General features: G+C 36.5%; 1 protein-coding gene across 22 annotated transcripts in view; it reads left to right on the forward strand.

Moving 5' to 3' along the window:
* Positions 1–16990, forward strand: part of LOC111511127 (calcium voltage-gated channel subunit cacophony) — a 230891-nt gene that overhangs the window by 30554 nt on the left and 183347 nt on the right. For all 22 annotated transcript variants that reach the window (XM_074185558.1, XM_074185571.1, XM_074185596.1 and 19 more), the window contains one exon: positions 8401–8624. In XM_074185558.1, the coding sequence (XP_074041659.1) occupies positions 8401–8624 (224 nt within the window). The remainder of the gene's footprint in view (positions 1–8400; positions 8625–16990) is intronic.

Here is a 16990-nt window from a genome sequence, read left to right on the forward strand (position 1 = left end):
CTCCATCAAACTTCCATCACTCAACTTTTTTTCAATAAGAAATCAAATTTCTAAATATCGTTGCCAGAACATAGTAATACACCACATTGAAGAGGAAACAGTTACGAAAGATAATGTAACGGAATAATAACTCGTATTAAATTCCCATGCGAAGAAGGCTTGTTAGACATCGTAGTTCATCCCTACTGTCCAACAACTGTTTGGTATCAAGCTTCAAAGGGTTAATAACGCCTTGGAGTGAGCCAATCCTGAAAAATTCCGCCAGAAGTTCGTAAATCTTCTTGCCATCCATGTGTTCAATCTTTGTTTGGCAAAGCCTAAAGCGATGCCAATGACAGGTTCTGGTTCGATGAAGCTGCTTGCAGCACCTTCCTTTGCAAGGGCTTTGCAGGATACTAGAGTCATGTGGGGCAAGTGTAAGCGAGCAGCGAGTAAATGTGGTATAACAACAGAACGCGATCTCCTCCCCTCAGTAGTCCGCACGATTCGGCATGATACGCATGTGTGACGGCGGACGCTCGTCCCGCCATTTTGAATTCAAGGTAAGTGAAGATTTTTGCATAAATTATTACGTAATTTTGTGAAGTTTATCATGTAATCTTTTAAATGTCGACATTATTCTTGAAAAATTCCATACTATCTTTGATTACCACGTTTTATGTAGTTTGATTAGAGCCAATGTTTTGATTGCCCAGATGACGTAATCATGAAACATTTTGGTCGTATCCCGATATGACAGTTTGGGTTAAGTGTACGCAGACGCTTGTCGTGTATGTGTGCGCATGCGCACACTTACTCCTCATCTTTTAGCTTTGACATGGACTGTGTTGATGAAGTAATATTTTGTTTCAGGGTTTGTCTTAATATTAAAAATGCCTCGAATTTACCAAAGGAAAGCTCCAGATACAACTGTCGTTACAAATGATCAGCTTGAAGCTGCTAGATTATCAATTTCGAAGGGTACCAGTAAGCTGAAAGCAGCAAAACAAGTTGGACTAACGGAAAGCACCCTTCGAAAACGTTTGAAAGCTGGGACAGCGGATAGTATGGGAAGATTTTCTACGACATTTACGAAGACACAGGAGGATGAAATTTATCAATATATGAAACGAAGTGATGATCTATATTATGGTTTGACTATGATAAGCCTTCGAAAATTAGTTTATGAGTATGCATAATTGAATAAAGTACCTCATCGGTTCAATACGTCACCAAAATTAGCTGGACTTGAATGGGTGTACGGGTTTCTTAAAAGATATAGTGGATTGAAATTGCGACAACCGACTCCGACTAGTAATGCCAGAGCGATGGGGTTTAATAAGATCCAAGTAAACATTTTCCATGACAACCTACAAGACGTTTACAAGAAACATAATTTCGCACCCAGTCGTATATACAATATGGATGAAAGCGGTATCAGCACATTACCAAAAAAATCCCCAAGGTGATATCAGTAAATGGCAAGAAGCTAGTAGGAAAAATCGTTTCTGCAGAAAGAGGCCAAACAATTACTCTTGTATGTGCTATAAGTGCAACTGAAATTTCTTACCACCTTTCCTAGAAAGAGAATGCAAGGATTTCTATTAAACAATGCACCTGAGAAAAGTATTGGAATGGTTTCTGATTCTGGGTTTATAAATACCGACCTGTTTATAGACTACCTGCGCTATTTCAAAGATAATGTTCAGCCAACAAAAGATAATCCTGTATTGCTTATTTCGGACAACCACTCAAGTTACATCTATTGACTGCAGTCAATTTCTCCTGTGGTGATGGCATTCACTTTTTGACTCTACCGCCACACACTTCGCACAAGATGCAACCCTTAGATCGTGACTTTTTTGGACCCTTGAAAATCAAATTCGCCTATGAATCTGACAAATGGCTTAGTCACCACCCAGGCCGTGTAATTGGGATAACAGAAATAGCTCAATTATTGGAAGCATGCACTGACATAATAATGGTCATTCCACCCCGTTTATCGCCTGCAATATATTTGGCATCTTCAACCAGCAAGGCACAAGTACCATTGTTGACTATCCAACCATTGCCTAAGGCTACTTTACAAAACAGAGGAAAAAAAGGCACGAAGTTTATAAATGCTACTGAAAGCCCTTACAAGTTGGCGCTGGAAAAAAAGAAAAAGGAAAAAGAAGAGAAATTAGCCAGAAAGAAAGTACGATTATATTTAAAACTAGTAATGCAGAAGCTAACAACAAAAATACTGCAATTAATGAAACTAAGACTAAGAAAACTGAGAATAAAAAAAATGATTACTTATGTCCCCTGTGTGGCAAAAAATATATTTATCCTCCGAATGAAGACTGGATTCAATGCAGCGTCTGTGAAATTTGGTGGCATGAAGAATGTACCAGCTTTGAGGAAGGCAATTTTGTATGTGACCATTGCAATAAGTAATTTTAGTTTTTGTTGATTGATCTCATTCTCATTTATACTTTTTTTATTGTTGTAGTCTTTCTATAACATTATTTCCTTTTCATACTAGAGAAAGTAATTCATAATTACCTCAATTTTAATTTGCGCACACATACCCTCAGGAAAGCGCACAGTTACCCGCACTTTGGGTTATGTGTACGCATTTTGATTATCTTTGTTTTGATTTTTTTTGTTTATTTGTGTGACAGACAAAGTTTGTTCTGTTCATAATTTTGTAGATTAATAAAAACCTGAACTGATTAGCCTTTTTTTGTTTTATTTTACTCATAATTTTCGATTTTATAGCAACACAAAACTTAAGTGCGCGCACTTGCCCCACATGACTCTATGGCCAGGAATCCAGACCAGAGACAATCTGTTAAGTCTTTCTATCGAGGAGAATCGTTTTTGGCAATTTCCTACCAATTTAGACGTTGCTCGGTAGGAGCCAAGAGCTTCCAACGCCGCTTGACTGTTCGAGAATATTTTTATTGACTTGTTTATGAGGTTGGATTCTTCCAATCTCTCCGCACACAATTCAATAGCATAAGTTTTCGCTTGAAATACCGTCGAATAGGTTCCTAGGCAGGTTGATACCTCTGTCCTGGGTCTGCGACTGAAAACACCTGCACCATAACCGGAAGGTATTTTGGATCCATCTGTGTACTTGTGGCAGTTCTCTAACATAAATATGTGGAGCGATAGCCATGCAGGCTCTCCTGATTGAATCTTCCAATTCCTCAATATTTACAAAATTTGTTCTGAAAACTTCATCTTTTAAGAAATCCCACAACGAAAGATCTAAAAGGGGTCCGGTGAACGTGGTGGTCTTTCAATAAGACCATTATTTCCTATCCATCTTTTTGGCATAGTTGTATTGAGGAAATCTCTGCACATCCTACTGCGATGTGGTGGAGCTCCGTCATGTTGGAAATACTCATATTTTCTTATTAGGCTAAGTGGCAAATATTCTAAACTCAATTAGAATCAATTAGAATTCAAATAAAATTCTTCGGTCAGAGATGTTTAAAAAAAAGTGGAGGTCAATAATTTCATTATCGAAAACACCAAGCCAAACGTCAACACTGTATTTCTCTTGAAAATTGGTGACTATGTAACTGTTCATTTTCTTGTCGCCTGTTATAATGTTATTGTAAACATTATTGGTAAATCTACTTTCATCACACCACAATTTTTTTTTGCAAATTTCATTATTTTGACGAAATCTTCTAATGAGCCATCTACAAAACACTTTTCTCCTATTGAAGTCCGTCAAAGGCAAATGGACTTTTCTGACTCGATAAGGCTCAAATTCATTTTTCTTTAAAATTTACGTACATACGTAATGAATATGGCCGAATTATGAGTAATCTCGGTAGGTCTTTCCAACTGGTGAGGAACATAATCAAAAATATAAAATTCCAACATATTTTGGTCAAACAACAGAAAAAGTGATATTAAACAAAATATTGAAATTGCATATAGAACAGGTGATACGTTGGGATCGTTACTTGAAAATAAAAAAGACAAAACATCCAAATTCGAGAAATCAGGATTATATAAATTGAATTGTGGAACTTGTTCTAAGCTATGTAGTGGTCAAAATGGCAGAACATTTGGGAATCGCATTCAAGAACATATGAGCTACGTAAATGAGAAAACAAGTTCAACATATTCAAATTATCTCTTAAAAGAAAATCATATCTTCAACGGAGATTTTAAAAGTCCACGAATTGAAAATAAAGGTTTGAAGCTCGATTATTTGGAAGTAATGAGAATTATTGAACTAAAAAATTCAAACATTTTACTGAATGACCAATTGGATTTGAAAAGATCACCATTACTGAATTTGTTTTCTTAAAAATTGATGTAGAATTAATATAATATGCTTTAGATAATTATAATTTGGGGATGTACCTCAGCTCTATTAAAGTTAGGTACAGCAAGCACAAAACGTTATGACGAACCCGCTCATATGCGCACAAACTCATTTTCAATGTAACCCCTACTACAGCTCTTGGAAGACATATAAATGCTCTGTACAGAGGCGTATCATTACTTGTCCTCCAATGCTCTTGGCGTTTGGCATTGTTGTTTATTTTTGAATAAGTGTATCATTATATAATATTTTAATGAACTATAATGAACTATTATACTACTACCTATAATACTAAATGAACAATAAAAAAATACAAAGAAGTCATGTGCCATTTGCTACTCCATTTGAAACTAATAAATAATAGGTACGACACTTGCGGGCAAGGAGCTTATCGTAATCCAGTAGTAATTTAGTTGGGACAGTCCTGAGTAGGTATCTCTGACTTATAATTATGAGGAGGATATAAAAATCAGAGTATATAGGTAATGGAATTAGCTTGTAGTATTGTCATTCACTGCAAAAAACTACTATGATAGCGAAATATGTCAAGATATATCTTTGGAAAATAAAGTTTGTGATCATAAGGTGTAGCTCATGAAATTATTTTCGATGCGTTAAAAATATCTATGATTAGGTTGTCGTCGTTCAGGATTCCTTATATTGTATATTAATGAATCATTTACCATCGTTGTTGTGGGCAGGGAAAGTCTATTATACTGCGGCTCTGTATTGCCAGAGATATGGAAGCATTTCTCAAACATCTCGAATAAACAAAAAGCGCATATCTACTTTTTCGTTACTGGAAAAATTCATGTTTTTTTCTCAAAATCGCTCACCAAATTGAATAACTATTTTATGTAGTGTTTGGCAATTAACTTGATATTCATGCTCATGTATTTCATGTCCCTCCAGTTAATTCTTCTTGATATACCTACTCATTTTCTGAACAGAGATATTTGGGTTGTTACAAATTTTCAAGAGACATTTGGAAATTATGAATGGTTTGGTATTGACACAAAGATTATTGGTCACTCTTTTTTTTTTTTTTTAAAGATAAAGCCCTGTTTTTTTTTTCTAGCGACACATTTTTCGCGTCGCGTGCGACGTGTTACGCCCAGCTCAATACGTCGCCTACTCCTACATAGGAATCCAATAGGACTGTTTTCCTTAAGAGCGCAACGCGTTCCACGCCGTCGTGATGCGCTCAACGTGCTAGACCGACTGCCAGGTTTTGTCTGAGACTTATTAGTGACTTTCTGATGAGGCCAGAGCTGTGTACCCGTTAGTTAGGGAAGCCACAGATTATGCTGTAGACGACCCCTCCCGATATAGAAGGCCCCGACACTCTGTCGAATGAGGCCCTCATGTCCCCCGTTAAAGGATGAATAACTTTTTCATCCATCCCACCCCAGCCAGGTAGGGGTATCCCGTGAAGGGCGGCACTGATGTCTAAGGACTTCATGCCGTCATCCATCAGTCATGTACCCATTGGTCCCTCTCAAGGCCAATGACCAGCCAAAAGGGTAGGGGAGCTGGTCTCCAAACCTGAATGAAATTAGGATGACTCGCCAGAGCTGTGCTTCCTATCAATGGGAAAAACCCAACGCTCCCAAAACTCCTTGGCTTTCTGTTCCCATTCTATGCAGTTAGCAGGGGACAGAAATAGACATAAACTTTTTTTGGAGGACAGCCAACACCTTAGGTACTATCGTGCTTTTAGCAGCGTCAGCGGCCATGGAGATACTTCCAGATCTACCTCCTCTCCACATTTTACTAGAGAGAGAGAGTCTAGATAGACTGAATATAGACTTGTGCACATTGCCAATTGTACAAACCAATTTAATGCAGAGTGCAACAGACTGTTGCTTGACACTGGAAGTCACAGCATTCTGGAAATGACCTCTGACCTTATGCCTCCAACTATCAACTACGAATTGCCTTATAATGTATTGCTCCCGAGTAGAGAGGATTGGATCCTCCGGAAGGAAATATTAGGAGCAGATAGTTGTTGGTTCACAGATAATTCAAAAACACCTTCGGGTTCTGGACCCAGGACAGAGATATCAACCTGCCTAGGAACTTATGCGACTGTATTTCAATCGGAAATATACGCTATTGAATTGTGTGCGTAGAGATTGGAAGAATCCAACCTCATACACAAGTCAATAAAAATATTCTCGGATAGTCAAGCGGCGTTGGAAGCTTTTGGCTCCTACCGAGCGACGTCCAAATTGGTAGAAAATTACCAAAAACGACCCTCCTCGATAGGAAGACTTAACGGATTGTCTCTGGTCTGGATTCCTGGCCATACTGGCCTGGAAGGCAATGAGGCTGTTGACTCTCTTGCAAAGGAGGGTGCTGCAAGCACTGCAAGCATCGGACCAGAACCTATCATTGGCATCAGTCGTGTTCAAATGGAGTTTGAACCATCATTCAACTAATACATTTTATATAATTATGCTATTTTTTTGTGGTTTTCAGAGTCTTGTTCTGTGTATTACAAGATTTTTATAAAATTCACTTATTTCTTTTTCAAATTTCGCATGTATCCAGAAAATATGGTCTTCCTCTCCATCTTTTTTCATATGTTCAAAAATAATCATTGCAATCTGTTGTTTTATTCTTTGGATTCGTTTCATAATGACACACCGATACACTGTCTGTTGTTCGTTAGTACGTCAAATGAACTGAGAAACATCCCTGTTTTCCTAGCGACGCATTTTTCGCGTCGCGTGCGACGCTTAGCTTAATACGTCACCTACTCCGCCATAGAGATTCAATAGGACTGTTTTCCTAAATAGCGCAATACCTTCCACGCCGACGTGATGCGCTCAACGTGTTAGACCGACTGCTTGGAGAGGAGTCTATTCGGTTTCACGCAGCGCAATAGTCAGGTTTTGTCTGTCTCGGAACGTTTATTTTGTTGTGTGTAGTGTTTGTGATTTGACTGAAACTCACGAAAATAAATGTTATGGTCTCTTTCTCAATGTTATTGATCTGTCCACTTACCTCAGAGTCAAAGCCAATTTTTCTGCAGGTGTAATTCTCAGTTCCTCTTCTACAAGGTTCAAAACGTATGCGGGACAGCCTAAAATACCTTCTGAACTGTTTTTCTCCATCAATGAGATTACTATCGAGGGGTTTCAAACCCCTTGTTTTCCCGATTTTTATAAAAGTGATTTTTTTCTTTTCTAAATTTCTTCATCATTTTTCATTACAATAATTTTATTTCTTCTTTGGATTCGTTTCATAATGACACACCCGAGATACTGAACAGATAAGCACGCTTTGCTAGGAAAACATTAAAACGCCGCGTGATAAGTTTCACGCCCCTGCCGACGCAATTGGGATGAACCCGGTTCCTGATGCGTAAAAAACACATCGCTAGGAAAACCTACCTTTAGGAAAACATTAAAACGCCGCGTGATAAGTTTCACGACCCTGCCGACGCGATTAGGACGAACCCAGTTCCTGCTGTGCGAAAAACACGTCGCTAGGAAAACATACCTCAACCCTGATATTTGGATTTCAGTGAATACAATATTTAGGATCTCAATGAACGACATCACCGACGAGAGCGCTCTATTTGGATATCAGTAACATTCGAAAATTCGAGCCCTTATAAAAAATTGTGGAATATTAATGATGAGTTTTCGGGAAAAAATTCGAGAAATACATATGTTGTAACATATCAATGAATTTGTAATTACAGTGACTACCAAAATGTATAAAAAATATACAGGTCATTATCAAAAAAAGTGATGATGGATTTCAATGAAATCTTGACGAGAAAATTTAAATTTTCTTCTGATTTTTATCAGTTGAATAAAAGATAGATCCACAAATAACTAACTCTTCTGTAGTTCTAATTAAGGACGAGTCAGAACGTAGGTATTCTGAAAATTCAGTCAAGAGATTAGTGAAACATGAAACCAAGTTGAATTTTAATAAGTTTTTCCGGCGTATTCAACTGGATTGGAGATCGATTGTAAGGTTGTTTTATATTCATTGTTCTCCAATTCTATCGGTTTTGCTGTAAAATATTTGTTGCTATTGCCAGAATGAGAAAAATATACCGTTTTCAGATGAAATAGTGAAAGAAGGCGAAGAAGCAGTACCGTGCAATACGGACAATGAAACACAAGCAAAAAACCAAGGAAGTAACTGGTGTCGAGATGGGAATTCGGTATGCTTGGAGAGATGGCAGGGTCCAAATAATGGTATTACATCATTCGATAATATTGGGTTCGCAATGCTCACTGTTTTTCAGTGTATTACTATGGAGGGATGGACAGCCATTTTGTACTGGGTGAGTAATCTAACAATTTATATATTTAGGTGATGTTAAGATAATTTGCGTAAATAGTAAGTTTCCCCAATTCTAAAAACTACTAACGTGAACGCAATATCCATCTCCACTCTGGGTGAATAGGTTTTCACTGCAGAGCATCCGATTCGTGATGGGAATCACGTTGATCCTTCGCTTGCACACGTTCCGTATTTTAGGGATTGTAGTTCGCATATATGGGGGAGGACATAGCTGGTTCCAAAAAAAATCATAGAAAACAATTTTTTTTGGAAACTGCATTTTTTAATATGCCAGATGTTCATACGGTCATAGTCAATTTTAATTTCAAATCTTTTGGCAGGACACCTGCTTTGATTGAATAATTCGCAGATGTGGTTTGATCCACTTGTACGCGAAAAGTTCGATAGCTCAGATAGGATAAAATAATCCTAATTACAAATGAGGGCATGCCTGCCAACCACATTTTGGCGACAAATATCTCTATCCAAACTCTACCGAAGGCTTTCCGGATGTCCAGCAGGACCTTAATCGAATTATTCCCCTGGTTGAAGAATTTTTTCACCACGTGGATAACCCGGATCAGTTGAGAACCCGAATTGCTCCTCGGAAGTGAGCTTCATCCTGTCTTCCAGTTGGAAAAGTCTACTCAAGAGAATTTTATCGATGACCTTCACCATCGACCTGATTAGTGAGATCAGACGACAACTATTCATAAGAGATTTAGGTTTTCCAGTCTTATGGATGGGAAACCGCATGCTTCAGACAATCTGGATAATGTTTGTGTCTGATAATCGCGTTTATGATGTGTACTAGCTGTACGAGACCCTTTCGCGGCAGGTTACGCAGTAGAACTGCCTCAATCTCATCAATACCTGGGGCTTTGTTCTTCCCCAGGCGCTTGATAGTCGCAATCACCTCCTCGACGTCTGTGATCCACTTGAGTAGATTGGGCTCCGGTATTGTTGGAGCCGGTCTACTTATTATGCCATTAGAAAAGTTAGACATTTCTCTATGGTGGTCACAGTCATCGGATTTAACCTGGTGAACACTGGCGAATTATTCCCCAAATAACTGAGATTTTTGATGGTCTGTCACCGCGTGCACATTGCGTTTCTCCAAGGTGGGGATGGACTCGAACTGGTTGTTCAGTCTCTTGGTCTTTTGTTGATAGATATAATGAAAAAGTATGTTTCTGGATACAGTGTGGCATCAGTAGCCAACTACTAAGGAGTTAGGCTCGAAATGAGAACTGAAGTGATACTAATTGCGATTTCGGGTCATGTTGAGATGGAGTGTGAAACTTTTGTGAAAACAGTAGCTACCATATATTGTGACAGTAGAAGTACTGCCCTTGGAATTTTGAAGCAACTCAAAAGTATACCATGCGTATGAAACTAATGGATGAAACTAACGAAGATGACTTCGACGGCCGCCTTTGATTCTATGAATATTTCAGCGATGTGGCAACTCATAAATTGAATCTGATATTCAATATTTGTTTCTAATTCAATGCTTGTTTTATCAGAATGATATGCTATTTGTCAATTCTTGAACGTAGAGTTTCTTGTGTGGTGAATTGTCAGTAGACAGGAGAGGTATCATGGAATGGCCTACTACATCACTTTGTTAGACTTTTTTGATACACTTGAAAACGAAAACTTCAATTCGTTGATGATTCAATAGATATAATCATTACCCTTCATATAGTTGAATTTATGTAGGGAGTGTAGAAGATGTATATTAGGTGGGTTAAATTATACAACTCAGTTCATTATTATTCCTCGATAATGTATCTATGAAATAGCAAGCGGAAACAAGGTCTTGAATACACTAACACGTTACTTGATGACAATAAATAACACTATTCATGATAATGCTTATAAATTTTGCTAATATATATTTCATTTCAAATACCTTTTTCACTACATGAAAGTATCTTCAGTTGGATACATACTACTTTATAGTGGAATATATACAAAATATCGACCCTAATTACTAAATATTACTAACTTCTGAATGAGTAACCAGCAGGTGATAATGTTTTGTTGAAATTTTTATTAGTGTTGAATTCCTTGAAAAAATTCAGTTGAAGCAAAATATATCTAAGTTTGGATCCCATTTGATTTTTTTCTGTTGGTGACTAATGTTCATACAGCAAGAAATTTTCTAGACTTCTTACATCTACTTATGTTATGTACGAGTCCGGAATTACTGGTCCAATCAGGTTATTCAAATTTCCTAGTGTACGTATTACAATGACTACTTCAATCATCTAACTTGCTTCTCCTTCAAGCTCAACGCTAATATTCAATACTCTGAGATATAAGATATTGTTGTAAATCATCCCCGAAAAAAAATAACGCCGGCCGCCACTGTTAACCATAAACCAAATGTAGCGAAGACCGCACGAATGTACGATGATTCCCCGCCACTCGAGAAGCAGCGAGAATAATGCTACCGACTTCGACAGAACTTGGGCGAAATTTCTACAACATTCGATTACGGTATTTAAAGGCTAGCTGCGAGGATATCGAGACAGTCAAGTGGACGTTACAGTGCGATACGCGAAGAGATCTAATAAGGCGATAGACATTCAAATAATAGTTGAAGCTTTTGTTGAAGTGTTTGTTGTATTCAAAGTGAAAGAAGTCTAGTTTGATTATTCAGTGTAGACAATTATTGGTCAACCCACGGGTAAAAATGTAACAATATTACCTACGGTCCAATCAGGTAGTTGATTCATTCAATTACTTGAAAGACTGCATTAGAATAAGAAAAAGCTAATATGTTATTCATTAACCTACAACCACCTTAATTTTCGAAATGGTAGTCCAAAATTGAATATTATATGAAGAAACTATTGAAACATTTCCATAAATCTAATGAACCACCATAATACTCTGGGCAGCTTGTGTCAAAAAAAAGGCAGTTGCGGAAAGTTTTGCAAGAGTTTTGAAATTTGGTTCTATATGGTATTTTGGGCTGCTGAATACGAATATGAGGTTTGCCAACAAAAATTTTCACGGAAAATATGTTTTTTTTGCAAAAACTGAAAAAAATCGACTTCGTTTTGGTTTTTGTCGAATAACTCGAAAACTACGCATTTTGTGTAGACAGATCACCTATACAAAAAGAAAGAAAATAAAATTTCCTACATTTTATGTTCTTGAAGTTTTTTTCTACGGTCAATCATTGAACCATGGAAGAACGCTAAAAGTGAGGGAAAACCCCCAAAACTCCAAAAATCGGAATTTTTGACGAATTGACACGGGAATGCAATATTGAAGAAATTATTCGTTAAATTCACACTAAGTTGTCTTGTAGAAAAATTCTTGATTCCTATCACAACTGTCGGTAACTGTTTAAGTGAAATTTAATACATTTTAAAGGATTTCCCCACTTAAAGTTCGGTTACCTTTTACAGGTATAATTTGAAACCAAGAACTGAAACCCTTTTCTATGCAACAATCTGCTAATTCATCCAGTAGGCAAATGACCTTTACTGAATAGTTTTATGGTGAAAGCAGTAAAAGCTAACGGGAAATTCCTCAATGGAATGATAAGTTTTCAAAGCGGGTGCGATACGACATCTGCCCTCTTGAGGCAAGGAAAGACGAAATTTTTAAATACGCTTGTGAAGAACCCCAGCCTCGGCAAGGTGATCAACATTTTCAAAAACTCCAACGCCTCCCAAGAAGCAGTAGAACGTTTTCTGTACGGTTACTCAGGGAAAACCACACCCACACTCAACCACCTGAGGTTCATCTCTTTCATCAAGGCAGTGTTCACGCTCAACTGAAACGTAGCAGCTTCACCACCTAGTGCTGCTGCAGCGAGGGAGCACTCTCTCACGGTCTACCACCAGGTTCAGCACTAGCTTGGTGTGGAAGAAAACCCTGAGGAGTGGGGTTGGAAAAAAGCGATCTCAGGCTTAGAGCCAGTAATCACGTTTTCTCCCCCAGCTCCACCTGCGCTTGTAAAGCTGATTTTGTGCAAGTGCACCACAAATTGCCAGCGAAATTATGGGTGCAGGAAGGCAGGTCTATCCTGCTCCTCCTTATGCGTAAATTGTGAGGACACCTGCGATAACATTGAAATGATGTAAGAGGAGCAGCAGGACGAGGAGGAAACCGAGGCTGAGATGAACGATTTGTTGCCGTTGGATATTCCACAAGGAGAAAACTCAAAAAAAGAAAGCTTGCAATATCTTAATACTATTCAATCCGTTATTTAAATTCAACTTCCTCCACTGATCCAGATCCATTGAACGGCCCTCGAAAAGATTGAGAACGTAGGGAAAATCGAAGGTACAATCATTTGAGGATCGCAGAGAAACAGTATTTTGACAGTCACAACTTTCTAAACTTTCTAGAGTTTTCACAGTCCTCACTAACTCGTTCGACGAAGAATTCGAAGATTGAAGAATGAAGATGATGACAATTTCAACGTTCATATTACTACTAATATACACAAATTTCAATTCGTACATATAAACGATTCCATGTTTTTATAATCAATATATTATTTGGAACTGAATTGAAGTTTTTTCTTTATACTAACTTTTTCATTCTTTTTTGAAACACTTTCACATATATTTATGTATGGCTATAATTTACAGAAGTACACATAGGTACGAGTGTCTTTCAACTTCAAATAATTACGTTGGCTGGATAGGGATGATGACTCCCGCGTCAAACCACCGAAATTCCAATTTTTGCAGTTTACTGTTTTTCACCTTTTTTTTCGATATTATGTCTACCTACTACTTAGACGTTTCTGGAAAACGCAAAGCATGATTTTTCTGGAAATTTCACCTCTCACATTTCCTTACCTGTTCTATCGATCTAAAATATTTTCAGCATTGCGGCGTTGCCACTTTTATCAAAAAGTCCTAGAAATAATATTTTTTTAAATGGAACACCCCGTATAATAATACATTTTTCGAATCGCTCTAGTATTTTAATACTTGTTTGTCAATAATGTCCTATACCTATCTCTATCTGTTTTCGAGATGAAAAATAAATTGTGCTAAATATGGTCCAAAACATAGCCTTAATTGAAATTAAGTACATCAGTACTCTCAATTCATGAAAAGTTGATACTTTGATGATAGTTTGCACAAACTCGAAATATTCAAATAACACCAAGAAATCGACTCCATATCATACAGGGCGTGCTAAAACTACTATTATTTCCATTGTGCATAAAAGTAGTCAAAAGTTCATGTTTTCCAATGTATATTACTCGGTAAATTGAAAGATGATATACATGTCCCTATACCTAAATCGTCAAGTATTCTCAATAAAGCCGTTTTTGTGGAAAAATAGTTATTCACTTTTTACCTACAAGTGTTGAAAGTGGCATTTTATTTTGTGAGTGGGGATTATAGCAAAACGAGCGTTAGCAAGTTGAGCAAACTCATGAGCAAAATAAAATCACTTTCAACAAATGTATCATACATTTTTTTTTGTATAACGTTACTACTGATAATAAAAAAAATTATAGGGTCCATGGGATTTGAACACACGATCTTTGGATCACAAGGCATATGTTACAACTACATACGCCAACTCACGTTATTTTAAGGAGGATTATTGTTTAGTCATGAAGGACTTTCTACAGTTGGACTGAATACTACTTCGTCATCGTCAGTAACTTTACAGGGATTTAATATTACCAATAGCACGAACTGCATGTGTGAACTTTTCTAAATGATTTTTTAGTAGGTGTTCTGATTGAAATATCTGATGAAATATCAAGCTTATGACAGTTTGGTGACTTTTATAAGTAATTGATAAATGGTTATTGACGGTGTTTCAAAAAATCGCCAAAAATGAATGCAAATATTGATTATTCAAACGAAGTTTTTATGAAATTATTTATTATACACGGACAGTGTAATCAATTCATTGCCAGAACTTGTAGAAAATTCAAACAAATGTATCCTGAATTAACACCAATGAACGAGAGGAAGTTTGTAAAATTACAAAATAATTTTCTTAACTATGGCTCCATGTTAAAAGCGCCTTCAACATTACCAAAATCTGTTACTTCAAATGAGGACAATACTGTTGAAGTTTTGGCATATTTTTATGCATATCCAGAAGCTTCCATTCGCAGTGCAGAAAAAGATTTAGGTGTATCACATGCTTCAGTACAACGAATTTTGAAAAATCACGGAATGCATCCGTATGAATTTACCAAAGTTCAAGCTCTAAAAGCAGAAGACTTCGAACGTAGAATGCATTTTTGTGAATTACTTTTGATTCATACACAGGAAGATCTGGAATTTTTGTCAAAAATAATTTGGAGCGACGAATCGAAATTTACGAGGGATGGTATTTTCAATAGAAGGAATAAAAATTTTTGGGCTGATCATAATCAACATGTTACAAAAGAAATGTTTGTATGTATTCTGAAGAACAATAAAATTAGCTTTTTATATTCATGAAGACACACTGAATGCAGAGAGATATCTCCAAATATTAAGGACGACTGTAACCGATTTTCTTGAAAATTTGCTATTAGAGGAATATAGGAATTCGTGGTTTCAACTGGACGGAGCGCCAGCTCATTCCACCCAGGAAGTTTCCAGAAAACTTGACGAACTCTTCGACGATCATTGGTTTAGGCGTTTAGGGCCGTGGGATTGGCCACCGAGATCACCAAATCTCACGCCACTTGACTTTTTTTCATGAGGTGTTTTGAAAGAAAGGGTATACAGTACTCCAGTGCCTACCAAAGAAGAATTGCGACGGCGAATAGTGCGGACTATTGAAGATCTGGTTTCCCAGGAAATTGAAAAAGCAACCACAAGTCGCGTACAAAAAAACATTTTAAAGTGTTTAGAATGGAATGGACAACATTTTCAGCATTTATTGTGAAAATGTGATATTTTGTTTACAATTTTGTTATTTTGAATCATCCTATTCTGTTATTGTCTGTACTTTCACATGTTTCAGCCCACAAAATCTTACTTTTTACCTAGAAATGACTGATTTTTGGTAAAGTTGTTCCCTGGAAACTTTGAGCCATAGTTGAGAAAATTATTTTGTAACCTTACAAACTTCCTCTCGTTCATTGGTGTTAATTCAGGATACATTTGGTTGAATTTTTTACACGTTCTGACAATGATTTGATCACTTTGTTCATGTGTATAATAAATAATTTCATAAGAACTTCGTTTGAATAATCGATATTTGCATTCATTTTGGAAGATGATTCGAAACACCGTCGATAACTCTTTGTAAATTACTTATAAAAGTAACCGAACTGCTATAAGCTTGATGATTCCACAGCTACCTAAATCCAAATTCTAAAAGAAAAATGTTTCTAGAAGAAGTGACTTTATTGAGAAAACTTGACGATTTAGGTATAGGGACATGATATATCATCTTTCAATTTACCGAGTAATATATATTGGAAAACATGAACTTTTGACTACTTTTATGCACAATGGAAATAATAGTAGTTTTAGCACGCCCTGTATGATATGGAGTCGATTTCTTGGGTGTTATTTGAATATTTCGAGTTTGTCCAAACTATCATCAAAGTATCAACTTTTCATGAATTGAGAGTACTGATGTACTTAATTTCAATTAAGGCTATGTTTTGGACCATATTTAGCACAATTTATTTTTCATCTCGAAAACAGATAGAGATAGGTATAGGACATTATTAATAAAAAAGTATTAAAATACCGGTGCGATTTCAAAAATGTATTAACGGGGTGTTCCATTAAAAAAGTTGCTATATATATATATATATATATATATATATATATATATATATATATATATAATAAATTCTACAATCTTCTATTAATTATCTGCGAGCGCTTTCGGAAGTTGGTAGTACTGTCATCTTCTGGCACTCCTCAAACTGAACTGGTCATCCTGTTGTCTGTCTCTTTATACGGTCAAAGCGTCTTAACTCAGGTATTTCAGGTACTTTAGGTAAATTTGCCTGTATTTGTTCTGCATCAGGTACTTTTCTTCGTGTTAGATCTTCTCTAGGAATGTGTATCGTTTTGTTTAATATATTGAATGTGAGATCTTGTTGTGTTTTGTACTTGTTCCTCGATAAGTGATTTATGACTGTTGAATTTATGGATGTTCAAGTTTTCCCAAATGTCCATGCGGTTTCCCTTGTTGATTTGTTTTATTAGTTTTATGTTCTCTGGTGGGGGGATATTATGTTTGTTTTGTATGGCGTGTGTTGCAAGGTTTCATTTATATACTGTTGGATTTATATATATATATATATATATATATATATATATATATATATATATATATATATATATATATATATATATAAATATATATATAATATTGGGTCCTAATCGCCAAAAATCCCGATTTTAG

This window comes from Leptinotarsa decemlineata, unplaced genomic scaffold (genome assembly GCF_025532065.1).
Source record: "Leptinotarsa decemlineata unplaced genomic scaffold, Ldec_3_MD MMD2_P_RNA_scaffold_2, whole genome shotgun sequence".
Taxonomy (NCBI): domain Eukaryota; kingdom Metazoa; phylum Arthropoda; class Insecta; order Coleoptera; family Chrysomelidae; genus Leptinotarsa; species Leptinotarsa decemlineata.